At 41.9% G+C, this 27,750-nt stretch overlaps 1 protein-coding gene across 9 annotated transcripts in view; it reads right to left on the bottom strand.

Moving 5' to 3' along the window:
* The window catches only part of LARP4B (La ribonucleoprotein 4B), a 115,515-nt gene that overhangs the window by 44,479 nt on the left and 43,286 nt on the right, over nt 1–27,750 (bottom strand). For 5 of the 9 annotated variants that reach the window (XM_037733301.1, XM_017514070.2, XM_017514074.2 and 2 more), the window contains 4 exons: nt 25,419–25,538; nt 23,911–23,970; nt 4,003–4,144; nt 3,621–3,761 (listed from right to left, as the gene is read on the bottom strand). In XM_037733301.1, the coding sequence (XP_037589229.1) occupies nt 3,621–3,761; nt 4,003–4,144; nt 23,911–23,970; nt 25,419–25,499 (424 nt within the window). In that variant the 5' untranslated portion in view covers nt 25,500–25,538. Of the gene's footprint in view, nt 1–3,620; nt 3,762–4,002; nt 4,145–9,559; nt 13,485–23,910; nt 23,971–25,418; nt 25,539–27,750 lie in introns of those variants that run through there. The other 4 variants (XM_017514067.2, XM_017514068.2, XM_017514063.2 and 1 more) reach the window with 4 other exon arrangements.

The raw sequence follows: 27,750 nt of genomic DNA, 5'->3' as shown, positions 1-27,750 counted from the left end.
ACTCTGTCTCAAAAAAAAAAAAAAAAAAAAAAAAAAAAAAAAAAAAAAAAAAAAAAAAAAAAAATCAGAAAATAACTAGTACTGGTAAGGATTTAATAAAACTGAAACCCTTGCACACTGATGGGGGGGGAAGTAAAATAGTATGGCCTGAGTGGAAAACAGTATGGTAAAAAAGTTAAACATAAGAATTACCATATGATCCACAACTTCTACTTCTGGAAGGCAGTTTGGCAGTTTCCTACAGAACTAAACATACTCTGACCATATGATCCAGCAATTACACTCCTGGGTATTTACCCAAGAAAGTTAAAACCTTCCATCCATACAAAAACCTGCACATGAATGTTAACAGCATCTTTATTTGTAATTGTCAAAATCTGAAAACAACCAAGATGTCCTTCAGTGGGTGAATGGATAATCTGTAGTATATCCAGACAATGGAATGCTATTGAGTGCTAACAAGAAATGAGCTATCAAGTCATGAACAGACGGAGCAAACTTAAATGTATGTTACTAAATGAAAGAAACCAACCTGCAAAGGCTACATCCTGCAGGATGCCAGCCCTATGACATTCTGGAAAAGGCAAAACTACGGAGACAGTGAAAAAACCAATGGCTGCCAGGGGTTAGGGGAGGGAGGGGTGAGTAGGCAGAACACAGATGATTTTTAGGGCAGGGAAACTACTCTCTATGATACTACAATGGAGGGTACATGCCATTACACATTTCTTCAAACCTACAGAATGTACAACACCCAGAGTGAGCCTTCGTGTAAACTGTGGACTCCAGGTGATAACGATGTGCCAATATAGGATCATCAATTATAACAAACCCAGCCTCAGATGTGGGGATGTGGATAGTGGAAGAGGCCATGCATGTGTGGGGTTAGGCGGAGGGGAGTATGTGGAAGATCTCTATACCTTCCACTAAAATTTGCTGTGAATCTGAAGTGTCAAAAAATGTAATTTTCTTAAAAAAGATGTTTGACATCATTAGTCCTTAGGGAAACACAAACTTATGTTTATAAGCCACAATAGGATTCTACTGTCTACATTTCACAACAGTTAAAATTAAAGACTAACCCTAAGTGTTGATAAGGATGTGGTGCTTTAATCCACCACTGGTTGAGAACAGAAAATGGTACCACTTTGGAAAACCACTTAACCATTTCTTAAAAGGATAAACATGCCTACCAGCAGATCAAGCTACTCCATTCCAAGGTATTTACCCAAGAGGAATGAAAATATGTTTATATGAAATCTTGCTTATAAATGTTCACTTTTGTAAACATTTTATTTATTGGTAAAGCTACATTTTAAAAACAATCCCAAAATCCATGAATAGGTAAGTGGAAAAACAAACTGTGGTATATCGATACCATTAAATACTTCTCAGCAATAAAAATGAGTAATGTATGTTACAACACAAATCCCTAACCTAAGTCAGACAAAAACAATACACACTGTCAAATTCCATCACACGTCACTGACCAGCAAATTGGGGTCTGAGGCAGGAGGACAGCTTGAGCCCAGGAGTTCAATTTTTTTTTTAAAGAGAAAAAAAATCTACAAATGCAAACTGACGTATACTGATAGAAAGCAGACCACTGGTTCCCTGGAGAAAGGAGAGGGCATAGGAAGCTCTTACTGGTGACTGGGACGTTTGTAATCTCAAATGTGATGAGGATTTTACAGGTGCAGAAAAACTTATCAAACTGGGTGGACAAAGCAATGAGGAATGAAAGAGGCAATAAATCAATAATGTATTGAATATTTCCTCAATTCTCTTTAAGCTATGGAAAATCTGAAGTACACCTGAACTATATGATGTTTATTGTTCATCAGTTATGCCTCACTCACGCTTTACAGGAACGGGGGAAAGAGTAGAGGGAAGGAGATGAAGGAGGAAGACAGAACAGAAGGCATTCTTTCTCTTCTTTTGAAAATATTTTTAAATACCCCTGTTAAAAAGAATCACCTTCTTTTGAAATTAAACTTTCCAGAATATAGTTGAACATGTTGCTATTTCACTTTTGATAATGTTCCCTATCTTGTATCTTCAGACAGATTCTCACATGTTATTTCACTTTTGGTAAAGTTATCTATCACCCATCTTCGGGCGGATTTTCACCTGCTCTTTCACTGTTGATAACATCTTCCGTCCTCAAGACAAATCTTCACATCTATTTACTCTCATCTATCTTCCATCCTCTGAATACACTGTGACCCCAGTTCAAGATTAGGCCATTTCAATTTAGTCTGAAACTTAAATTGTTTATTTTGAAGCCATTTTACTTCCCACCATTAGATTCTCACTCCCTCAATGTATAATGCCTTTTTATCTTTTGTAAAAATCTGTTTTAATGACTAGCATTCCTTTCCTTTGCCATCTTAAATTCCAATGTACTCTAACATGACTCCAATTTATCCCAATGTTCTGCCATTCCCAAGTCATTAACCAGTTATTGGTGAACAAGGGAGATGTAACCAAATTACATTGCTGAATACTGGCACTTACTGCCTCAGATTTAGAAAACTGCTCATGTAGATGGGTAATACACTTTAAGCAAATTCAAGATAGCAAATTTATATTTACAAGGAACAAACATGACTTAATTTTTGTGCCTTTATAAATACTTGATTCATTTTACTCATTAAAGCAATACGTTTCACTAAAGTTTAAAAAAAAAAAAAACAAAAAAACTGTTAAAGAACCTCTACACATTTTCCCTCTCAAGTGACAGTTTCTGATTTTGACAGCCTTAAGCCAATGACATTATTCTACATGGCTGTACCTTATAGCATCAAGGCCTGGCCTCTCTGGCCCTGTCCAGTGCATTCCCTGGTCACTGGGATAACGAACTGTCCAAGGCAAGTGGGGAGGGGGAGGGGACAGGAGCTGGTTAAGAACCACTGAGACCATTACACAATTGTGGTAATAAAAATGAAAACATGAAAATTCCCACAGAGGTTTGCTCTGACAGTGGCACTTCCAGTAATGTGTGGTACGCTGCGTAACTGGGCCTGAGCATCTCTTCCCAACTACTCTCTCCCTTTCCATTTTTATAGCCACTACTCCATACTGAGGTCCTTACAACCCTGCACAAGAATAACAGCTTCTATCCAGCTGATCTGAGGTTTGCTTTTCCTCCAAGTCATTGTCTCACACTCTTGCAAAATTTGTCTTCCCCAAGTATCTTATTTTCTTCATGTCACTCACTCCCTCATCAACATGTTCAAATGTGAATGGCTTCTAAGACTAGCAAATGCATCCTCAATTGCTCTGACTTATAATACCACAGCCTTCCCTCTCTATCGCCCTCGCTTTACCTAAACTGTCTTACTCTCAAATCCAACATTAAAGTTCCATCTCTGCATTTTTACTGACACTTCGCACTACTAAATAGGATTCATCTTTTGAGACCTTACATTCTCCATGGCACCCTCCCTAAACAGGGCCTCTCTCATCCTCTCTGCATCCATATAAGAGTGAGTTTAAAGTAGCATTAAAAGGAAGCAAAGAAAGATACATTGTTTAGAGAAAGTTAATAAGCTAAATAAAAAACAAAAAATAAAGCAGCCCATATTCTCTGTGAAAATGAATCCATAAAACATGTTTACCTGTTTCGCTACTTTCAGGAAGAGAGTCATATTCCGCAGGACCCAGAGTGAGAGCGTTCATGTCTGCTGGGTCCGACTCCTGTGGGTCTGGCAATGCTGCATTCTCATGGCTCTGGTCACCATCACCACTGGCATCCGATCCTATAGTTAGGAGTTTACCCCAAAAGGGCAGGGTAAGAAGAATAACTTTCTCTTAAAACAAAGCTTACTCTAGCAGTTACCCAACTTTTTTAACTGGATTATAAAAGACTTGTGGGCTCTTCTTAAGCACTGTCAACCATGACACAGTTGTGAATGAACATCTTAAAGGCAGAGTAAAGTGGAAACAAAAGCACAGGCCTGAAAGCAGGGCCACTGCGCACCACAGCCACGCTCAACTCACCCTGCTGGCCACAGTCTGAGTGGTGGCCACGCGCCTCCTCCCACGCGGCACTCACATTTGCACTGCTTGCTTCCAGATGTAACACAGGAGCCCCCCACACTTCTGCATTAGGGTTCAGCTCTGAAACCTTAGTTGCTGGTACCTAGGAAGAAATGTGAGATAAACATTTGTATCCAAATGTCAACCAAATACAATTTCGCTCATTAATGCAGAGTTAAGAGACATCTGATTTAGGCTCCAGAGGCTGAGCCAATCTGTTTACACACACCTTCAGGGTAAAATCAGATTCAGAATTTAAAAAAAAAAAAAAAATGCAGTCAAAATTCCTTTAAATTACCCACAAGGTTTAAGTTCCTCCTCCCAACACCAAGACTTGCAGAGATGGGGAAGGACAGGCCTGCTGTCAGAAAGATTCAGTGTTTCACAAACTGTGTACCTGAGGAAGAGCTGGTGACTTCCTATTCTACCTAATAAACTCACAATTCACGGTTTTACAAACTTGAATACAATGTAGATGAACACAATTCTAATTAGAAAGCTTCAAAAAGTCAGCCAGACATGGTGGTTAACGCCTGTAATTCCAGTACTTTGGGAGGCCAAGGCCGGCAAATCACCTGAGGTCAGAAGTTCAAGACCAGCCTGGCCAACATGGTGAAACCCCATCTCTACTAACACAGAATTAGACAGGCGCGGTAGTGTGCACCTATAATCCCAGCTACTGAGGCAGGAAGAATCACTTGAAACCAGGAGGTGGGGGTTGCAGTGAGCCAAGATCACACCATTGCACTCCAGCCTGGGTGACAGAGAAAACTCCATCTCCAGAGAGAGAGAGAGAGAGAGAGAGAGGGAGGGAGGGAGAAAGAGAGAGAGAGAACTTCAAAAAGTCACAAACAAAAGGTGTAGAAAATGAAAATTGCTCCTAAGAACAACGGTGTTCTAATAGGTCTGTCAGGGGTACTATAGGATAAGAAAGCTCAAGCATCCTTTGAAAGAGAAGATAAAATATCTCACATTTTTCACAGAACTATCTGTTCCCATTCCCGATAGAGCTTCAGTATCACCTTGAAAGAGAATCCACAGGTGACCAGGAGGCTGCCAGTCCAGCGTTCTGGACATGGGCTCTCAGATCGCTGGGGCTGAAGCCAAAGCTGCCATGGACAGCTATGTAACCTGGGCTCAACCTCACCTGGAAGACAAAATTCCTGGTTCCCCTCTAATGGGGATGCTGACAGTACCACCTCCCACCATCAACCTGATGGCTAGCGCTCGTTACATCCTGAGCTCATCAGCCATCATGGCAGTCAGGCATGCTAAGTTAGTGTAACAGGGCAGCCCTCTACAATAGGGCAGCCCTGTACAACAGGGCAGCCCTCTGCAACAGGGCAGCCCTGTACAACACGGCAGCCCTCTGCAACAGGGCAGCCCTCTGCAACAGGGAAGCCCTGTACAACAGGGAAGCCCTCTACAACAGGGCAGCCCTCTGCCCAAAACCCTCCCCCATCGGCTTGGCTCATTTGGAGTATAAGACAAAGTTCCCACTGTGGCCACAGCTCCCTCCTGTGCTCACTGCTCCCTGGCCTCATCCACTTCCAGGCACACTGACCTCCTTGCTGTCTCTAGGCACAATGGCACTTGTGCTCTTCCCGTCTGTCCAGAACATCCTGACCAGAGACCCGGGACTGGTAGTCCTTCCTGACACATTATATAAACCTACAACAGTCCCCCACCATGTGGAAACTCCCTAAACCTCTGATTTTTCTGACACAAGCTAGGCTTTCTTAATGTTTAAATGAGGACCTATCCCAAATTCTTTACATTTTTGTTAAGTACTGGTGATAGGGCAGAGAATTGGGTTCCTTCAAGAATGTTATAATCAACAAACACCAATTCTTCAATTTTCCCTCTTGCATCACATCTAAACTTTGCGTTTGGCCTCTGGTTCTGTGGTGTTTCTTGCTCTCTTCCAACAAGTGCCTTGACACTTGCACCAGCATGGCTGTGACAGGCACGATGCTGAGCAGGCAGGTGTGATGGTTAATGAAGCAGACAGGAGCTCATGGAGCTGTGTGAGGGTGCAGATGACAGCCACAAGTCACCCACGACACTGCCTCTGGCAGCACTTCCGCCTTTCTGCCTGTTCTATTGCCTTCGTAAATTCATTTCTCTATTCTGTTTCCTACCCTAACTCTTCCACACACGGCCTTTCCTAATGAGACCCAGTCTCTTCACCACCACCACACAATGCAGTTTTCCGGCCTTGGTTCCATTCCGTCCACTTAGCTGGCTGCCCTCAGCTCAGGCACATACTACACATGCTTTAAATTCCCAACACAAACTAACAGTAACCTTCTCTATTATTAGTACGTTTTGCAGTTGACTGCCCTATAGTACCAAAATACATTTTGTAGTTTATTAATACAGACCAACAGCACTTTGAAAGCAGTGGCAGCAAGGCTGCTGGGCACCCGCAGCTCTTGTGGCTAGAATAGTGTCTGTGCTCCTTCCATTCCAGGGTGGTGGTCACCATGGGCACTTTGGTCACTGCAGCATTGCTGACAGCTAGCACAGTCCTGAATTCAGGAGGGAGGTGCTCAGGATATATATATCATGAATGAATCAATGTTTAATAAATAACAGGAATTTTCCACTATCTGACAACTTCTGCAAGGTTTTATGCCACAAATTAATACGACTCTACCCTTAAACGATGACTACCTCTTAGTGAAGAAGTCCAAATCAAGTGTATGCAGTTAGCAAATGTTCAATAAATTCTGTGACAGAAGAGATATGACCAGGAAAGAAAGAATGAAGATGTCTTTTGAGGCTTAGTAACATACAAGGATTTACCAGGTACTGAGCACATTCTGTGCGCTTACCTGTACTGAATCAGAACAAGTCTTGGAGGTGGTTATTAACTAGACTCATTTCACAAATGAAAAAACCAAGGCAGAGAAAGGTTAAGTAACTTGCCCATAAAAACAATGGTAATTGTGTTCAGCAAAATATAACATTCATCAAGAGTTCATTAAACTTATAATTTACAAGAGAAATAGTTTGTATTAAACAAAGATCTGGATCTCCTACTATTTCTATAAAATATGGTAATCCTCTTGCAGTCATATGGAACTCTAAATGATCATCAAGAACTCCAGCATCGGCCAGGTGCAGGCACGCCTGTAATTCCAGCACTCTGGGAGGCCAAGACGGGCAGATCACTTGAGGTCAGAAATTCAAGACAAGCCTGGCCATCATGGTGAAACCCCATCTCTACTAAAAATACAAAAATTAGCTGGATGTGGTGGCGCACACCTGTAATCCTAGCTATTTGGGAGGCTGAAGCAGGAAAATTATTTAAACACAGGAGGCAGAGGTTGCAGTAAGCCACGATGGCACCAATACACGCCAGCCTGGGCAACAGATCAAGACTCCACCCCCCCACCCCCCCCACCCTAAAAAAATAACAAACGAGAAGAACTGCAGTGTGTCTACTTGGCTATAAGTCTTATTTTCCATTAAAATCGTATGGCTAAGCAATGGTTATTAAAACTGAGGCAAGCTGACCTTAACAGCCACATTCCTAAGTGAACATCCCTGAGTCCTGATGCTTTAAATAAATTCTTCTACCCCACCCCACCCGGGCAAAACACTATGCTCCACTTTGAAAAATAACATACCAATTAGTAAGTATGTACGTTATGGACATGAGACAGGGTCTCTCTGACAAGTTACTGAGTAGGAACTGGAGTGACTGATGCCAGCAAAGGGGTAGTAGCAGGTGAGGCAATAGAAAGGAGGTGAGAGACTAGGGAAAGACACATGCCATGCAAGCACAAACCTCTCCTCAAGTTGCACGAAAAACCTCAGAAACTCAAGGCAATTTGCTGACTTCAGAACCATACAAGGCTCTCCCTCCAGTTCTTTATTTAGGAAATGGAGTAACAGCTGCTATACTAAGATTTAGTATTAAAAAAAACACCTGTAACAGCACTTTGAAAATTGAAGTTCTGAAAGGCAAAGCACCACTGTTAAATGTGGTAATGCCAACAGTAGAATACTGTTTTGGGAATACCTCATAATGGAAAAGCTAACTGAAAACTGGAAGCAACCTCTCACTTAGGCATTGTTCATGCTCTGTGTTGATGGCTAGGCAGTGACACTGGTAGACAACTGCAAATTACGTCACTTCTGTAAAAGATTAACTGCAGATTATCTTAAAGATCTAGTTTTATACTGCTGTGCCTCCACAACTATTTAAGAAGCAAAACTCATGAATTTGAACATAACTCTTTCTGGAAAAACTCCCAATGTGGGCATGGAAATAAAAGAGGTTGACGGATCATTCCTTACACTGTAGAATGGGATTTCTGCTTGTTTATTCCCATACAGAAGTGTTGACACTTGAGTCATCTCTATCTCCTTAACAATCAATACTTTTTCTTGCTTCACTGCCCAAAAAAATTACTAATAAACCATCAGTTGAATAATGAGATCTTGGTACTCTGAGTACATGCTTCTAATCACACTGTTTTGATAAATGTCTGTTTTGTGAGCAAAACTAATTTCCTGTTGTTGAATGATGGTGGCATTTATTACAGAATTTCTGGAAAGATGATCAAACTAGCTACCCATAGAATCATTTGCTAAGATTCTTCCAAACCAGAGGGGCAGCCCCATCTCAGGGTTCTAAAAGAGTCCACGGTGATTCTAACTCCCAGAAGACAGAACCAACATTTTATAGCCAGTTAAAATCAGGAAATTCTATCTGCCTCAGATACAGACAAGGATATCAGGAAGCACCGATTTTTATCTAAGTTTGTCTTCTGCAGTGTGACTTATACCTTCAATGGGCTCACATGCTTACTGAATCAACTACACTGCCCACGCGATAAGATGCCCTCAAAGGTCTCTGATCCACACTGCGGCCAGGACAGAACAGCTGGCAAAATTCAGACAGAAAAAAGTCAACACAGAGCTGTGCAGGACAACTAGCAGGGCATGCCTTAGTGCTAACAAGAGTTTGTACCCAAACTCTGGCTTAAATATACCAAACAAGAAATTCATATTTTCCAATCTGGAAATCATTAATGGTATAGCAATTCACAGCCATATGTAAGCATTCAAACAACTGCCCAGTGTTTAGAATAAATCTGTATTAGTTTTAAGCTAAAAACAATTAAAATGGGCCAGGCCCGGTAGCTCATGCCTGTAATCCCAGCACCTTGGGAGGCCGAGGTGAGTGGATCTCCTGAGGTCAGGAGTTCAGAACCAGCCTGGCCAACATGGCAAAATCCCATCTCTATTAAAAATACAAAAATTAGCTGGGTGTAGTAGTACACGCCTGTAATCCCAACTCCTTGGGAGGCTGTGGCACGAGAATTACTTGAACCCGGTATCACCTGAACCCAGGAGGCAGAGGTTGCAGTGAGCCAAGATCATGCCACTCCAGTCTGCGTGACAGAGAGAGACTCCGTCTCAAAAAATAAGTAAATAAAAAGAATTAAAATGTATAGCCTAGCATACCATAGCACAACAGTAAACACAGATAAATCATACTTACGAACTGTCCATCTCTATCATGCCATCCCCAAATAACACCGTCCTCTGACACCGGTAGCTGAGGAGTGTTTTCTGAAAACGAAGCAATTTCCAAGTCCTGTGGCTGATGGTATAGATCCTCACTAAATATTTTTTCAACTTCTAGTACATCTTTTGTGACTGTATCAGTCCAGAGATAGCCCACTTGATATCCACCACAACCATGGGCCAGTCTTTCAGAAAATACTGGATTTGCTAGCCCTCCCATTGGGTAACAGGAAAATTCACCCAAAAAACGGGAGACTCCTTCTGGGAAACTCTGCCAATCCATTTTTGAGGGATGTTCTGATCTATTTAGGACACCTTTTGTGAGTGATAAAATGTGGTCACTACTTGATACGATAGCATCCTTGCTGTCCATGGGGACAGCAGGAATCCCCTGGGCTGCATCACAGGGGAGAGCTGTGTATCTGTCCACTAGGGTGGGATCAACACCAACCAAAAAGAATTGCCCATCGGAAGTGTCACGTGACTCTATTTTTTCAAAAATCACCTTAGCTTTTCCCATAAAACCCATTTCACCATTTAAAGTAGATTGTTTAAGAGTGGACTTGGCATTTCCTTCTTCGAAACGGTATGCACATTCATTTGTCCCGCATGGACCCAGGCAGTCCATAATTTTGGGGTCAATACTTTCTTTCTCCAAATAAAGTCTCTCTTCCTCTTCTTTACATGTTAGTTTTGGTTTACTCAACCCTGATTTATTAGTACCAAAGACAACAGAAGCTTCTTCAATTGATTCAGAATAAATTCCCTTCCATTTTCGGCTTTCACCACTACTAACAGATTTCTCTACTGTAATTTCTGACTTCTGTATAACTGGATTAAAACTTTGACTTAAAGGTGGTAACACATTAAGACCATTGTATTTGCCGGCATATGCTCGGTGTGTTTCATAATTTTTTTCTATTTGATCAGTCTCAAAATCAGGGTTCTCTGTTGTACTAAAACTAATGCAGGAGAGTACATCTTGATTTGGCACTGCCTCACATCTTTGTGCACCTGTTTCCCACTCACAGGTTGTTTGAGAATCTGACTTGACAGTCTCTGTGTCATCTTCACTGGTCTCTCTATACTCTGCTTTCTGTGATTCTTTTTCATCACTTTCTAACATTTGGGGGTCACTCAGCTGGTCTCCTGACACACTGACTAAACTCTTCACACATATTTCACCCTCTGTTTTGTCACTTGGGCTTATTTCCCTCTCTTCTTCCTCTGTGCAGGTGAAAATCAATGCGGAGGAAACACAGTTACTCTGAAGAGACCTCGAGTGACAGTGAGACTTGCCATTGGGGGGCACTCCTTGTGTCACGCTAAGCTTCGAGTTGTCTGTCCTCTGCACTGTCCCCTCCATGTCCACCACATGCTCCACACAAGTTAGGTCACAAGACTGTGTCGAAGCCTCATCTGCTTGACACCAAGATTTCAACTCAAAAGCCCTTATACCATGACCCTTAGCCCCCAAAACGCCAATTCTGTCCCCTTCTTGGTAAAAGACACTATTTTCAGATTGCAGAGACAGCTCTCTTCTGTCTGCCAGCAAGGGACTTCTGGCCTCCAGGCCACAGTCTCCTCTGCGCTGCACCTTCCTCACTGGCCCAGGGACAGATTGCAGCTCCCAGCAGTCATCAAGCTGGCTTGGGGGTGCTTCTCTTGAATTAGTGTGACCTGAGAGACACCCACTTCCAAATCTCACTGCAGTGACAGGCCTCTTGGGACTTAAATCAATGCTATCTAGATCAAGGGGAAGGATGCTATCTGATTTGCTAACATCCAGGTAGAAACAATCATTGTCTCTTAGTAGTTTGATAGAGTTATTTTCTCCCTCCTTTTTAGAATGTAAATTCTGGTTGACACCAGCCTCCTGGTCATTACTCCCTGCAACACACGCAGTGTCGGTAAGGAAGCTAACAGGTGAATGATCCATCTCACTTCCTACTCCTGAGTTACGGCTCTCAGTTTCTTCCAGAAGGACACACGCACATCTCAGTGAGTCACTGTCCATGTTATTATTTACTTCAGGGAGTAGGTCAACATTATGTAGTGCACTACTTTCTGTGTAATTTTTAGGGAATTCAGTGCAAGCTTCTGCCTGTAAAGACTCGACCTGTGTGTTATCAGCATTTGCTTCACAAGGTGCATGGCTGAATGCCACAAGTTCAGGGCAAGGCTGGGTTTTCCCACTGCATTTTCCTGTCCTTTCACCTGGACCCAGTGCGTCCTGGGACAAGAGCTCTTCCTGCGGTGGCTCTGGCTCGCCAGCCCCTAACACGGAACGCAGGGCTGAAGGCACAGCAGAGCGACACTCTCCTCTTGCAGTTACTCTGCCTGCCCAGGCGCCCAGCTCCTCTCCTACACTCGGGAAGGCAGAGTCTGCAACACAAATGCTGTGAAACTCACACTTTCTTAAACCCTGACATTGCTGATGACCAACACAAACAGGGTTTCCATCTTTCTTCTCCTTATTGGGTATGTCTAAAGACTTATTCTCATCACTGCTACTGGGGTGAATGCTGACCATTTCCTTCTCTACTAAAGAGTTTTTACAAATAGCTGGGTAACAGTGCAGATGGCCACTCACAAAGGTTTCCTCCTGCAGTCCTCGGTCAGAAGACACTGGCACACATGAGAAAAGTTCCTCTTCATAACAGCCTCGGCTGCCACTACCCACACACAGTGGATCACAGGATCCCTCAGAATTCTGCTCATTAACGACAGTATCTGAATTCTTGTGACTTACATCCAAGTTTTCATACCTTGTTAAGAATGTATATGCAAGAGAGGAAATGGGGTTCAACAACCGCATAGGTCTACGACCCTGTTTGTGCTCAGACTCAGCAAAAATACTTGTCCACGCACTAAGGCCAGCAGCTGCACTGTTGGCACCAACGCCAACACCGTGAAGCGGCTCACCTTCAGAGGTACCGAAGAATGAAGATAAAGTTTTACTTATCTTGTTTTCTGGTTCCTTCTCCTCCACAGATTTTTGTAACAGGCCAATTTTTTCACTGTCATTGTCACTACTTAGTCCTTTGCTGAAGCAACAGCCCATGTTTGAGAGCTCACAAGCACACAACACGGGTGCCAATCCCAAGCCTCCACAGACGTACCTGACACTAACTTGCTATGGTTTCTGAGGAGAAGCCAACACCCAGAGACCAAAAATAACCCCTTGCACAGTGGTCACATGTTCCTGCCACTCAAACCTAAATCCTAATGACAACAGAGCCTGACCTGACAACTAGCACACTCCATGTGCTCAATTCCAAACAGGGCCGTGAATCCAAACACTCAGAACAGTAACAGAAGAATGCTGCATTGTATTTTTTCTTATTCTCATAAACTCAATAAAATGTAACTTAAAATATTATTCCAGTCAGAAAGATTTCAGCTTCTGATTTTTCTATAGTGTTTCATAGTATTTCCCAAATTACATTTCATGGGATGGTGGTAACTAAATAGTTCACAAATTCCCCCAAAGGAAAACAGTATCAGAATTTTGTTCCTTAAAATATCTAGGTACTTACAGTTGTATCTAATTTTCTAGCTTTAAGAAATGATGTCTGAAATAAACAGCAATTAAAAACTGAAAAAAACAAAGGAGACACCCCCAAAAAAAGGCAATTTAAAAAACATCTGTAGATAAAGTGTGTCAGGTGTGAAAATGGAATGATGTCAGAGATACATGCTGAAGTATTTGGGATAAAGTGATACATTATCTACAATTTGCTTTAAAATAACCTCGCACATATAGTAAACATATACACACACATAAAAAAGTTAAAACAGTTGTGTGCATAGGGGGAGGAAAAGACTTAAAAACAGTAGTCCATGCCAGACATGATAGCATATGCCTGTAATCCCAAGACTTTGTGAGGCCAAGGCAGGTGGACCACCAGAGGTCAGGAGTTCAAGACTAGCCTGGCCAACACGGTGAAACCCTGCCTCTACTAAAAATATAAAAAATTAGCCAGGCATAGGGGTGCATGCCTGTAGTTTCAACTACTTGGGAGGCTGAGGCAAGAGGATCACTTGAACCTGGGAGGCAGAGATCGCAGGGAGCCGAGATCGCACCACTGCACTCCAGCCTGGGCGACAAGAGTGAGACTCCATATCAAAAAAACAAAAACAAACAGCAGTCTAATGTGGGGATGGGTAATTGTTCAAGCTCATGATGCTACGTTCGGTTCATTATATTATTCTCTCCACTTCAGCAGATGTCTGAGCACTCCAATTAAGAAAATGGAAAGGATAAAAAGAAAAAAGGAAAATAGATCTCAAGCTCTGGTACCAAAACTAGAAAGTCTCTTGAAAGCACCTGATACAGGAACATACAGTCTGCCATCTGGTGAAAAACAGGTGTCTACAACTAAACAAATTGCTACTGCACTATGTGGTCTGGGCCCTGACTCTGGACTAACATGATGGGTACAGATGTCATAATAAGAAACATAAGACAAGACCCTTATGTCTTATGTTGACATCTGTAATGTTTTGCTCTTAGTAGAAATAATTCTTTTTTATTATGTTTCTGACATGCTATCTGAAAAACAAAGTAATTCTTTTAATTCCTCTGCAAGAGAGATTCTGCTGTTTAACCTGCAAGTTATAACCAGTGTCTGATTAATGTTTTTTTTTTTTTTTTTTTTTTTAAATAACAATATTTTGGCTGGGCACAGTGGCTCACACCTGTAATCCCGGCACTTTCAGAGGGTGAGGTGGGTGGATCACGAGGTCAGGATTTCAAGACCAGCCTGGCCAAGACGGTGAAACCTTGTCTCTACTAAGAATACAAAAAAAAATTAGCTGGGCGTGGTGGCAGGCGCCTATAATCCCAGCTACTCAGAGGCTGAGGCAGGAGAATTGCCTGACCCAAGAGTCAGAGGTAGCAGTGAGCAGAGATTGTGCCACTGCACTCCAGCCTGGAAGACAGAGCACGACTCCATGTCTAAATAAATAAATAAATAAATAAGTTTTATCATTAAAATATTATTAAATTTTATCATAAAAAGTTTAGGAATTATACTTAAACATAAAGGTAACAGGAACACTTCTGAATATACTTAAATTCAGGTACTGAAATCACAATAATAATGATTATGATAACGGTAGTAAACACTTTATATAGCACTATATACCACAAAGTATTAATTACATATATGCATCCACTTTGCTGCAAGTGTTAATTTGTACTCTTAACAACCTCCAAGGTAGATACTACTAATCCACTGTACAGACAAGGGAAATTAGGCACCAGGAGATTTACTAACAGTTTTGGATGACAAAACAAAACTCAGATCATACACTGACCACAGTGTTACACTACTCAGAGAATTAAATATCTACATGGGAAAAACATTCTGCACTAAGGATACAAACAATTCATACCAGCTGTATGGTGAAAGCGTACAGTAAAGTAGAAAAGCTCACGAGATCACCTGCCTGGGCTTGAGTCTCAGCTCCATTTTTACTATATGTGTCATCTCTGGCAAATTATACAACCTCTCTTTGTCTCAGTTTTCTCATTTGTAAAATGGAGCCAACATTGACACCTATTTCAAGGAGCTGTTGTGCAGACTTTAAGTACTTGGAATAGAATCCCAATATCACTTCAAAGTCCCCATAATCTGGCCCCAGCCTACCTCTACGATCTCGGCTTCTAAGATACCATTCCCCCAACCTCCTGTATCTCATGCGAAAAGATCAGCTAACCAACACCAGCACGCTGCCTCAATGCTGTTTTATTCTCCAATCTCCTCTCTGCACTTTTCAAGCCGTAAAGTCCCTTGTGAAACCATTCTGTGCTGCTTTAACAAAATATCTGAACTGGAGCAATTTATAAAGAACAGAGATCATTTTGCACAGTTCTGGAGGCTGAGAGTCTCAAGTTGAGAGGCTGCATCTGGAGAGGCCTTTGTGCTGCACCATCATACGCACACATGAGGATATGGAGTCATTCCTGCCACGATGGCACTTATCCACTCATCCACTTGCAAGGGCAGAGCCTGGTGACCTTATCACCCCTTAGAAAGCTCTACCTCCCAATGCTGCTGCATGGTGGACTGAGTTTCCAACACATGAACTTTGGAGGACATATGCAAACCACAGCATTCCACCCCAGCTCCCACAATTCCTGTCCTTCTATAATGCAAAAAACATTCATTCCATCCCAATACCTCCAATAGTCCAATTGTCTTAACTCATTTCAGCATCAACTTAGTCTCGTCTGAATCAGATATGGGTGAGACTCAAGGCACAATTCACCCCAAGATCAACTCCTCTCCAGCCCTGAGCATGGAAATTAACAAGTTATGTGTATCCAAAATACAATGGTGGGACAGGTACACACACAAAAAATTTTCTTTCCAAAAGGGAGAAATAGGCAAGAAGAGGCAAGAGGCTCCAGGTAAGTCCAAGACCCAACATGGCAGAAAATATTAAATACTAAGCCTCTACAGAGAATCTCCTTTGACTCCATGTCCCAACCATCTGGGCACACTGGTAAAGGACTGGGTCCCAAGGTCCTCAGGCAGGCCCACCTCATGGCTTTGCTATTCAGTTTAATTTCTATGAAGGCATTTTGTTCAATAGTAGATTTACAAATCAACTTTGTGTGGCAGTACTGTGTAAACTGTTGTACTGAGAGAATAGCCAAATCACTGCGAGGAAGTGACAGATGTGTCAGAGTTCTCTGCCTGGCAACTGGCTACTTTCATAGGCACTGGAGTTCAGCTGCCAGGGGCTGGAGTCTCCTGCCCACAGCTCTCCCAGGCTGATGGTGCAAGCTGGCAGCTCCACAGTTGAAGGCTCTCAGACCACTCCCACAACTCCACTAGGCCTGCCCTGTTGAGATTTCTCTGCAGCAGGTTCAATCCCAAATTTCTGCTTGCCATTGCCCGAGTACAGGCTCTCTGCAGTTGTTCTGCTCCTGTGACAGGTCTCTGCCTGGGCTCCCAGGCTGTCCATGACAGCTTTTGAAATCTAGGTGAAGGCTGTTCCACAGCTCTAGCAGTCTTCTTGCCTGAAAATTAGCATCACGTGGATGCCACCAAGGTTTATGATTTGTACCTTCTGGAGCCATGCCCTGAGCCACCACTGGGCCCACCTGAGTCACAGCTGGGTGACTGAGAAGCAATGTACCAGATGTGGGGAGCAGAGGTCCAAGGCAGCTCTGGGCAGCAAGCCTGTACAAGATGAGTACCCAGTACTCATCTACCAAAGCCATTTTGCCCTCCTAGAGGGCAAATGTGATGTGCCTTTGAGGAGGGGACAGCCTTAAAGATCTCTGAAATGGCCTCGCCAACACAGCAAGACCCCATCTTTATAAATAAAAATAAAAAGTTAGCAGGGTGTGAGGGCACTTGTCTGTAGTCCTAGCTACTTGGGAGGCTGAGACAGGAGGATCACTTGAGCCCAGTGTTTGAGGCTGCCATGAGCTATTATTGTTCCACTGCACTCCAGCCTCGGTGACAGAGCAAGACCCTGTCTCTTAAAACAAACAAACAAAACAAAACAAACAGCTGGGTGTTTTTAATTATTTCCTTCTTGTTTCTCTTTTTAAATGAAATAACAATGCCAAATAGAAAGTAGTTCCTCTTAAGTTTGGATTCTGAAGCCAGACTGCCTGGGTTCAAATCCTGGTTCTACCACTTTTTAGTTCAGTAATCCTGGGGATAAATTACTTAAGCCTTTTTGTGCCTCAGTTTCTTCCTTTGCAAAATGGGATAACAGTACCTAGGGGTAGGACAGGTGTAGGGCTCACAGGAATTAATGAGTAAACTTAAGTGTTAGGTGAGTGCATAGTAAGAGCCATGATAGTCTGCAGTGATAACCACCATATGTGATATATTCTTTTATACCAGAGACATTTATGAAGCACCTATCTGTCAGGAAGACACTGGGATACATCAATAAACAAAATAAAACCCTTGCATTCTAGTCTAGAGAGATAAACACTAAACCTAACAAATAGCTAACATTGTTAGAAGATGCTAACTGCTACACGTAAGGGGTCTGAGGCAAGCCAGAAGGAGGTGGATGTGGATAGACAGGGCTCACTGAGAAGGTGAGGCCGAGACTGAGAGAGGTAAGAGAATAAGCCTCGAAGACTTCTGGGAAAGGGGCACAGCAGGACCAATCGAAGCAGAGAGCCCTGCGGTGAGGTGATGCTGGAATGATCCAAGGGTCAAGAGCCCACTGGGGCTGGCAGCGTGCCAGGAGAGAGGCAGCAGGCGGCTGAGTCAGAGAGGACAAGTAGGGCCCTGCCAGGACTCAGGCTGACTCTGACGTTGAGCACAGGAGTGCAGGTTCTGAGTTGGTCTTCTTGAAGGGATCCTCTGGCCACTGTGTTACAACAGAAGGGTGAGTTGGGGACACCAGGGAGGAGTGACTGCAGCTGTCTAGTGAGAAGCACTGGCTTCATGAGATCAGAACTCCAAACAAAGAATCCAACAGCCCAATCATCTCAGAAGCTTTGACACCACTGCATGACTCTCTCGAGTATCTTTTTTTCTTTTTTCTTTTGCAGGGGGAGGGAGATGGAGTCTCACTCTGTCTCCAGGCTGGCGTACAATGGGATCTTGGCTCACTGCAACCTCCAACTCCCTGGTTCCAGTAATTCTCCTGCCTCAGCCTCCTGAGCTGCGATTACAGGCACATGCCGCCACATCCAGCTAATTTTGTCGTATTTTTAGTAGTGACGGGTTTTCACCATGTTGGCCAGGATAGTCTTGATCTCCTGACCTTGTGATCTACCCTCCTCGGCCTCCCAAAGTGCTGGGATTACAGGCGTGAGCCACCGTACCCAGCCTCAAGTATCTTATCTACAAAAGTTCCCTGATTTGAAGATACACATTTCTGCTATTGTCGCAATTTCTATAATTGTGACATGTCTTCGAATTGCTGCCAAAAACTCACAGGACTGTTTCAGGATCTTGGCAGTGGATTACCTACATGTGTTTATTTTGCAGAAAAACAATTGAGTTGTACTTTTATGATCTGTGCATGTAGCTATTTATACATGTAAGAAAACTGGTGCCTATGAAGGTAGCCAGGTGCCAGGCAGAGAACTCTGACACATCTGTCACTTCCTCCCAGAGATTTGACTATTCCCTCAGTACAACAGTTTACACAGTACTGCCACACAAAGTTGATTTGTAGATCTACTATTGAACAAAATGCCTTCATAGAAATTAAACTGAATCCTAAAATGAAAGAATCTGCAAAACAGTTTGTCATATTCTAAATGATGCAAATACTAAGCAGTAAAATTACTAATCTTTTTAAAGAAATTACAAAATGTTCTAAGTTGAAAGATGTTTTTACTGATCCCTGTGTCTTGAAAGACTGCTATTACAATACATCTACAACAAGAGAAGTTTTAGCAGCATGTAACTCATTTACACAAGGATAAAACTAAGAATAGTAAGCCAAACAGGGAATGAAGAAATCCCTCTATTTTTAAATATGCCTTGGGACTAAAAAGATCAGGGGTATGTGTTATAGAAAGCATTCCTTCTGCCAATGACCAAAATACTACAATCAAAATGCTACAATGCTATCTAATCAGAAAGAAATTTTCTACATTAAAAAGGATCTACTAGCCTTCTCAGCACGAATATATTCTAAGAGGAAAAGATGGCATCTGGTCAAAGAGTATCCCTCATCCTGGGGCAAGTTCTAAGAAGTTACCAGGAGACCAAGAACCGTGCATACACTCTGGGGGTAACTAGAGAAGAATCTGATTGTGTTGTAACTAAATCATTCCATGTAAAGGCAGCTTTACACTTTCTGGTATAGTAACAAACATATTTCTAAGACAGGAAAATGTATCAACATCCTTAAGGAAAGTTCCTAGGTCTTTAGTTTTTATTTATTTATTTTTTTTAGAGACAGGGTCTCCCTCTGTCACTCAGGCTGGAGTGCAGTGGTGCAATCACAGCTCACTGCAGCCCTGACCTCCTAAGCTCAAGCAATCCTCCCCCATCAGCCGCCTGACTAGCCGAGACAACAGGCAAGTACCACCATGCCTGGGTTTTTTTTGTTGTTTTTTGTTTTTTGTAAATACAGGGTCTTGAACTCCTGGGCTCAAGAAATCCTCCCACCTTGGCCTCCCAAACAGCTGGGATTTATAGGTGTGAGCCACTACACCCAGTCAAGTCTTTCCTTAAAACACACTGACAAGGTGGCAACAATCTGCCAAAAGGCTTAACCTGCAAGATACCATGCTAAGAGCAGCCACATGTTATTTGCATACAAACACAAGAGTTGGATATTTTCATAGAAATTCAAGTTTTCTGATTGCTAGCCTACTCTTATTCAAAATATAGGCCTGCTATAATTAATTTGAATAGCTAAGAATTATTCATTCAGAAGCTGTGTCATCAAAAGGCAAAGGTGATTTTCAGGCAAAGGTGACTGAAGAGGAGGCAGTTGAGGCAGTAAAGCAGTTTAAAAAAAAAAAACAAAAAACCAGAAACGATTCTGGGATGGGCACAGTGGCTCACGCCTGTAATCCCAGCACTTCGGAAGGCTGAGGCAGGCAGGTCACTTGAGGCCAGAGTTTGAGGCCAGTCTGGGCAACATGGCGAAACCCCATCTCTACTAAAAATACAAAAATTAGCCAAGCATGGTGGTGCACGCCTATAATTCCAGCTACTCAGGAGGCTGAGGCACAAGAATTGCTTGAACCCGGGAGGTGGAGGCTGCAGTGAGCAGAGATCGCGCCACTGCACTACAGGCAGCCTGGATGATGGAGTGAGACTATCTCAAAAAAATAAATAAATAAAAATCATTCTGACACAGATGTTTTGCTGAACTGTATATAGAGTTTAGTATGGGGGCAAGTTAGAGTCCCAATCTCAGCTTTCCAGTTTCACACTATGATTACAGAAAAGACTTGATATGACTTCACATCTTTCTTCCAAGGAGGTAATTTAACATAAACACTTCTATGTAATATTACCTGTCCCTTAAACATCGTCATTCATTCATATTCCTCTCTTAAACCTGCTGCTGATTTATAAAAAAACACAACAGAATCATTCTGATAGAAAATGAATTCACGGATGATGCAGTGACTCCAAGGGAAAAGCAGCTGCTTGGCTGGTCATATGCAGAAGTAAGAACTGGAGTCCCTGAGTGGGCTTTAAGAGGGGCAAAAAAACACCAAGAATGAGGTTTGCTATAGATGAAGTTTGTGGCCCTAACAGGGAAGGTAAAGAACCTTTAACCAAGCAACACTATCGCTGAATGCCAGTGGTTATTTTTTCTTCCTCCAGAAGAACCCATCACAGTGGCCCACTGCCAGTAGTCACTCTTCATCATACACACCCTTGAAACCCTTTCAATCCCCGTTCACTATCTACTGCCTTACCTTCAAAGCCAAGTTCTTAGGAGGCATGTCATTGTCCAAGTTGTGTCTACCACTGCTGTCTCTTGCCCACTGCAATCTGGCTTTTGCTCATATCCGTCCCAGGAAATACTCTTGCTAAGGTCCCAACTGACCCCTCACTCTGTGCCGAATCCACCTTACTACACTTCACGTAAGTCAGCCTCTCTGCCTCCACCCCACACTGTCCTCTGGCTTTCCTACCATCCCTCTGACACTCCCAGCACTAGTTTCCTTCCAGTTTCTGAAATATTGAGGGACTACAGCGTTTCATCACTGTCCCTGCCTAGAACTCAGGGAAACTTAATGCAAAGTACTGTGATCATAATTATTAGTGTAATATGCTTCAAAATCAGTAGATCCTTATTACATCAAGGTGAGAACATTCAAAAATGACCTTCCTTGACTAGGGGCAAGATAAAGGGCGCGTCTTCTAGACTCACCTAGGTCTCAGCGCCTCCCACCTCCAGGTGTATGCTCAGCCTCTACCTAAGGCTCATGCACAACGTGGTCATGCTGTGTTAGGGCTCCTTGAAGACGTGTGAAGACGTGTATCCCACGCTCGTCTCAACAACCTCGCCACAGAAAATGTTTTAGTGATACACCATTATCACTTGCACTCAGTTTTGTTGAACTGCTAACTCAAATTTTATGCAGACAATACTAGCTGCCTGCCTACCAGACAGGCAATACTAGCTGCCTGCCTACCAGACAGACGACAATACTAGCTGCCTGCCTACCAGACAGACGACAATACTAGCTGCCTGCCTACCAGACAGACGACAATACTAGCTGCCTGCCTACCAGACAGAATGTATTGAGCTGGCCACAGAAGGGAACAGACTCAGAGACATAGAGCATGTCTGCGGCTGCCCAAGGCTGGGGGAAAAGTTCTAAGACTACATTATGGTGATGGTTGTGCAACTCAATAAGTCTACTAAAAATAATTCAATGGCATACTTTAAATGTGTGAATTTTACAGAATACAAGTTACACTTTAATAAAGTTTTACTTTTAATGAACAGAACACAGAACCAAAAGTTTAGTGGAGAAAACATATGTACACAAATGTAAGTGATTCTGACAATCACATCACTCATTATAATACACTGTTCTAATACTAAACAGGGAAACTATATTCTTACAGTCTAATAAAGATTGCTTTTTTGTGTTCTTTGGCTAACCTGTAAACAGTTACTAGCTCAATGAATTTTTGTGAAGGGGACAGGAAGCTGTATAATAAATACAACTAAGTAGTACCAGTGGATAAATGCAAACCTGCTCCTGAATTATTCAGGTATTTCTTTGGGTATTTCTTTCAAGTCTCTTCCTACTCAACTCTAATGGAAAGGATAAACTGTAAACAGCCCCCTGGTTCCTCAACCCTGACTGCTAAACATATTCACCTGCCCATCCTAACAACTGGAGGCTGGGCACTGACACCTAGTCACTAAGCCAGTGCAAACTCCTGGACAACTATGAAGCATGTAACTGTCCCCACCTTTAGGTGCACTACAAACAATGCTAATTGCCTGCAACAGGTTTCTTAAGATGTCTGAATATTATATTGTGCTGCGAGTCAACCATAGGGAGGATAGAACTTGTCGAAACAAATAACATCTCTTAAAGATTTGTATTCAAGGGATATCTAATGTATTTTGTCTTATGTAATTTGCAGCTTAGACTACCAAAGTTCTCATATTTGGATTTAAAATGACTTTAAAATATTATAAAATTCATTTTTTAAAAATCAATGTAAAACAGAATGTACAAAAACTACATAAATAATAAAATTATAAAATATAATAATTTGGAAGGTATCTTTTGTTTTTTAAACATTCTTCTCTGTTAAAAGCTGACGGGGCATGGTGGCTCACGCTGTCATCCTGGCACTTTGGGAGGCAAAGGCGGGAATACCACTTGAACTCAGGGGATGGAGACTAGCCTGGGCAAAACAGTGAGACCTCAATTCTATTTAAAAAACAAAATTAGATAAACAATCCAACTCTTCCTTTAATTCCTACATGAACTCCTATAATGGGGGGAATAAATGAGATTTATTGTAATTTTTATTTTTTTACTTAAAAATTTTTTTGCTTTTTAAATTTTATACAATTTATAAGATCCTTAGATCAAACTGAATTTCAAGTAGTAGTTCTCTGAAGCACTGTACATATGCAAATAATGAAAGGCAGGATTTAAAAACCAATGAATTTCTGCTTCTTTATTCATCACAGCTAAAACATGAAACAAATTTTCTGAGTAAAAGCTTACTATTCAGGCTGGGTGCCGTAGGGGAGGCCGAAGTAGGCAGATCACAAAGTCAGGAGATCAAGACCATCCTGGCCAACAGGTTGAAACCCCATCTCTACCAAAAATACAAAAAAAAAAAAAAAAGCTGAATGTATGGTGTGCACCTGTTATCCCAGCTACTCAGGAGGCTGAGATGGGAGAATCGTATGAACCCAGGAGGCGGAGGTAGCAGTGAGCCGAGGCTGCGCCACTGCACTCCAGCCTGGGTGACAGAGAACAAGACTCCGTCTCAAAAAAAAGGCTTACTATTCAATTTATGTGGTTTAAGGAACACAAGCTACCAAAATGTAAAGCTAACCATATACATATAACAGATTATCAATGACACATGAAAATTTTGTGATGAATATTTGACAACAAATTAATCTATGTGGTACACTGTTGTCTGCAGAAGTGCACACCAAACAGGCACATAGAATTTAGAAAAGACATACAGTATTGAAAGTTACTGTACCCAGGGGGTGTGGTGATGAATGGATCCCCTACCACAACTTTTCGAGAAGTATCTACATTTTCTAATTTTTGTTACAATACACATTTTTCTTAAGGAAGTTATCCCTGAGCTTTGACTGTGATTAAACAATCTTTAATTAATCTCAAAACTGAATTACCTGACTCAAAGGTGGGATGGAACTTGTCTGAGAACTGGTTTGAGATATAGGACCATTCATCTGTAAAATTGAAAACAAACACAACATCAGTACAATGTTTAAAAAACAAACAAACATATTTTCAACCCACAGTAGTTAGGCAAAACTAAACCCACCAAGAAATGCAGCACATTTTACATGAAAATTCATGAATTCATAAGATATTCAGAATGTAGGAGACTTAAAATTTTTAAATTCTGAATGAACATCACAGGTAAAGTTCTTTGCAGTTTCAATGGGGAAAAGTAAGAAGAGCTACTTTTCTCAAAGCTGTTTTGGGACTTTAAATATTACTGCTTGATATAAAATTTTTATTTTTTATTATTTTTTTATTTTTTTGACGGAGTTTCGCTCTTGTTACCCAGGCTGGAGTGCAATGGCGCGATCTCGGCTCATCGCAACCTCCGCCTCCCGGGTTCAGGCAATTCTCCTGCCTCAGCCTCCTGAGTCGCTGGGATTACAGGCACGCGCCACCATGCCCAGCTAATTTTTTGTATTTTTAGTAGAGACGGGGTTTCACCATGTTGACCAGGATGGTCTCGATCTCTTGACCTCGTGATCCACCCGCCTTGGCCTCCCAAAGTGCTGGGATTACAGGCGTGAGCCACCGCACCCAGCCTGATATAAAATTTTTAAATGAACAAAAGGAGTCAAAAAAATTTACATTAATACCGGACTCTTTAAATACATTCTACCATAATAACTATAATGTTATTAAAGTATTTACAAATCACTGCATTTATTTGATTTAAAAAATAAAAGGCTTTAAGCATCTACAGCTGTAACAAATTTGTTGTTATCACCTACTACTTATAGTTTCCTCTACTAAGCTACCTATACATTTTTCAGACTGAAGGGGCTCAGGACTTGCCCCCCAAAAATACGGCACATTGACATTTGAGGAAACAGCAGAATCAGGACATGGAAACTAGAAAGAATTCTCCTCACCCTTTTTCCTTGAAGCAGGACACAAAACAGCTGAGATTCCCCTGAAGACCCTTCCGGAAGGGCTTTGCTTTGTACCAGGAGGAATATCACACAGGGATGTCAAGAAAAACCTGAACACACAGGCTTGCTAAGCTCCTCCAGTTTATTACCTCTAGGTCACATCCCTTTTGTCCAATCCTGCTTCTCAACAACTAACATCTGCATCAGACTTAGCAGAAAAACATACAGTTTTCCCTATTTCTTTGATTCTTCCTTTCAAAGGAGGTTCCCATGTCATAGACAACTTATTATTAAATAAATGCGTATGCTTTTCTCTTGTTCATCTATCTTTTGTTATAGGGGTCTCAGCCATGATCCTCAGATGGGTAAGAAATCTGTTCTCCCCTATAGACTCTAATATCCATATGCAAATCCTAAGATGTGCCAGTGTTTCTGTTTAGAGCCTCTTACTGAATCCAGTATAAAATCCTTTATCGAAAAAAGCAATGGACTCCCCCATCACCCCATTCGACAGCACTCACCAGATGAGCACTGTCCTTGCCCTCCTGGACTCTCTGCGTCTGCGGTTCAGCCACAACCTTAGCGTCCTGATCAGAAGTCATGGGCTCCACTGGGACAAGTTTAATGCTAACCTCAGGATGCTGTAAAATGGCAAAGACATTAGTCATTTGAAGGGCACAGTATGATTGATTCTTTAAACAAAATTAAAATCCTCAAGTCTTCCAGGACATATGTTTAACCCTCTTAATTCAAAAAAGTTTAAAGAAATCTTCCGCTATGTATACTTTACTCACCAAGAAGTGATACTTAATTTTTTAAATAAATAAGTTTCTTCCTCACACCATTTTGGTGAGACCACACTGGAAAACTTGAAAACCATGCACTAACACAAAAAAAAACCCGTCTGTGCCTGGAAACTCAATTCTTTTAAAACACAGAAAATTAAGGGATTAATATCTAAGATCTATAAGGAACTCACACCACTTGATAGAAAAAAAAAAAAGATAACCTGATTAAAAAATGGCCAAAAGCATGAATAGGCATTTTTCCCAAGACGACATAAAAATGGCAATAGAAATACGAAAAAGGTGCCCAGCATCATTAATTACTGGGAAAATGCAGAACTAAACCACAATGATATTTCACCTCACAACTGTCAGAACGGCTATTACCAGTAAGACAAGAGGTAACAAGGTCGTCAAAAAAACAGAACCTTTGTGCAGTGTTGGTGGGGATATAAATTGGTACAGCCATTATAAAAATAGTATGGAGGTTGCTCAAAAATTTAAAAATAGAACTACCATATGATCCTTTCTGAGTATATATTCAAAGGCAATGAAATCACTACCTCATAAGAATATCTGCACTCCCATGTTGATTGCGGTATTATTCACAATAGTCAAGATTTATAAACCACCTACTTGTCCATCAATGTACAAACGGATATCGAAATTGTGATGTGTGTATGTCTGTATATACTATGGAATGAAATATTATTTAGTCTTTAAAAAGAAGAAAACCCCATTGTACAGTATAACATGGGAGAACCTGAAGGACATTATGCCAAGTGAATAAGCCAGTACAGAAACAAATACTGCATGATCTCACTCATATGTGAAATCTAATATCTTAAAATGTCAAATACATAGAAACAGAGAATAAAATGGTGGCTACCAGGAGGTTAGAAGGTAGGGAGGAAATGAGGATATCAATGACAAAGGTTACCAAGTTACAGATATTTTGGATGAGTAAGTCTAGAGACCTAATGTACAACGTGAGGCCTAGAGTTGTAATACTGCATTATACACCAGAAACTTGCGGACAGTGTATTTTAGGGGCTCTTACCAACACAAAAGGAGGGTAACTATATCAAGTGATGGCTATATTAATGGGCTGGACTGCAGTAACCACTTCACTACATACATCAAAACATCATGCTATATGACTTATATATACACAACTTAAAAAAAAAAAAAGAAAAAAGCCGGGCACAGTGGCTCACACCTGTAATGCCAGCACCTTGAGAGGCCAAAGCAGGCAGATCACCTGAGGTCAAGAGCCAACATGGTGAAACCCCATCTCTACAAAACATTTCAATATTAGCTGAAAATGGTGGCAGGCACCTGTAGTCCCAGCTACTCAGGAGGCTGAGACAGGAGAATCACTTGAACCCAGAGATTGCAGTGAGCTGAGATCACACCACTGCACTCCAACCGGGGCAACATAAACCCCATCTAAAAACAAACAAACAGAAAACTGGCGAGGCATGGCAGCTCACACCTGTAATCCCAGTCCTTTGAGACCAGGAGTCCGAGACCAGCCCGGTCAGCATTGTGAAACCCAACCTCTACTAAAAATACAAAAATTAGCCAGGCATGGTAGCATACGACTATATAATCCCAGCTACTCGGAAGGCTGAGAAACTAGAATCGCATGAACCAGGAAGCAGAGAGGTTGCAGTGAGCTGAGATCACATCACTGTACTCCTGCCTTGGCGACAAAACAAAACTCTGTCTTAACAAAAAACAGGTCACGTGCAGTTGGCTCATGCCTATAATCCCAACACTTTGGGAGGCCGAGGCAGGCAGATCACCTGAGACCAGGAGTTCAAGACCAGCTGGCCAACATGGTGAAACCCCATCTCTACTAAAAATACAACAATGAGCTGGGCCTGGTGGCACATGCCTATAGTCCCAGCTACTCAGGAGGCTGAGGCAGTAGAACTGTTTGAACTTGAGAGGCAGAGGTTGCAGTAAGCTGAAGATCACACCACTGCACTCTAGCCTGGGTGACAGAGCAAGACTCCATCTGACATACACACACACACACACACACACACACACACACACACAC

The sequence above is a fragment of the Cebus imitator genome, unplaced genomic scaffold, assembly GCF_001604975.1.
Source record: "Cebus imitator isolate Cc_AM_T3 unplaced genomic scaffold, Cebus_imitator-1.0 Scaffold513, whole genome shotgun sequence".
NCBI classification, from domain to species: Eukaryota; Metazoa; Chordata; class Mammalia; order Primates; family Cebidae; genus Cebus; species Cebus imitator.
This window is presented reverse-complemented; position numbering and strand designations above follow the sequence as displayed.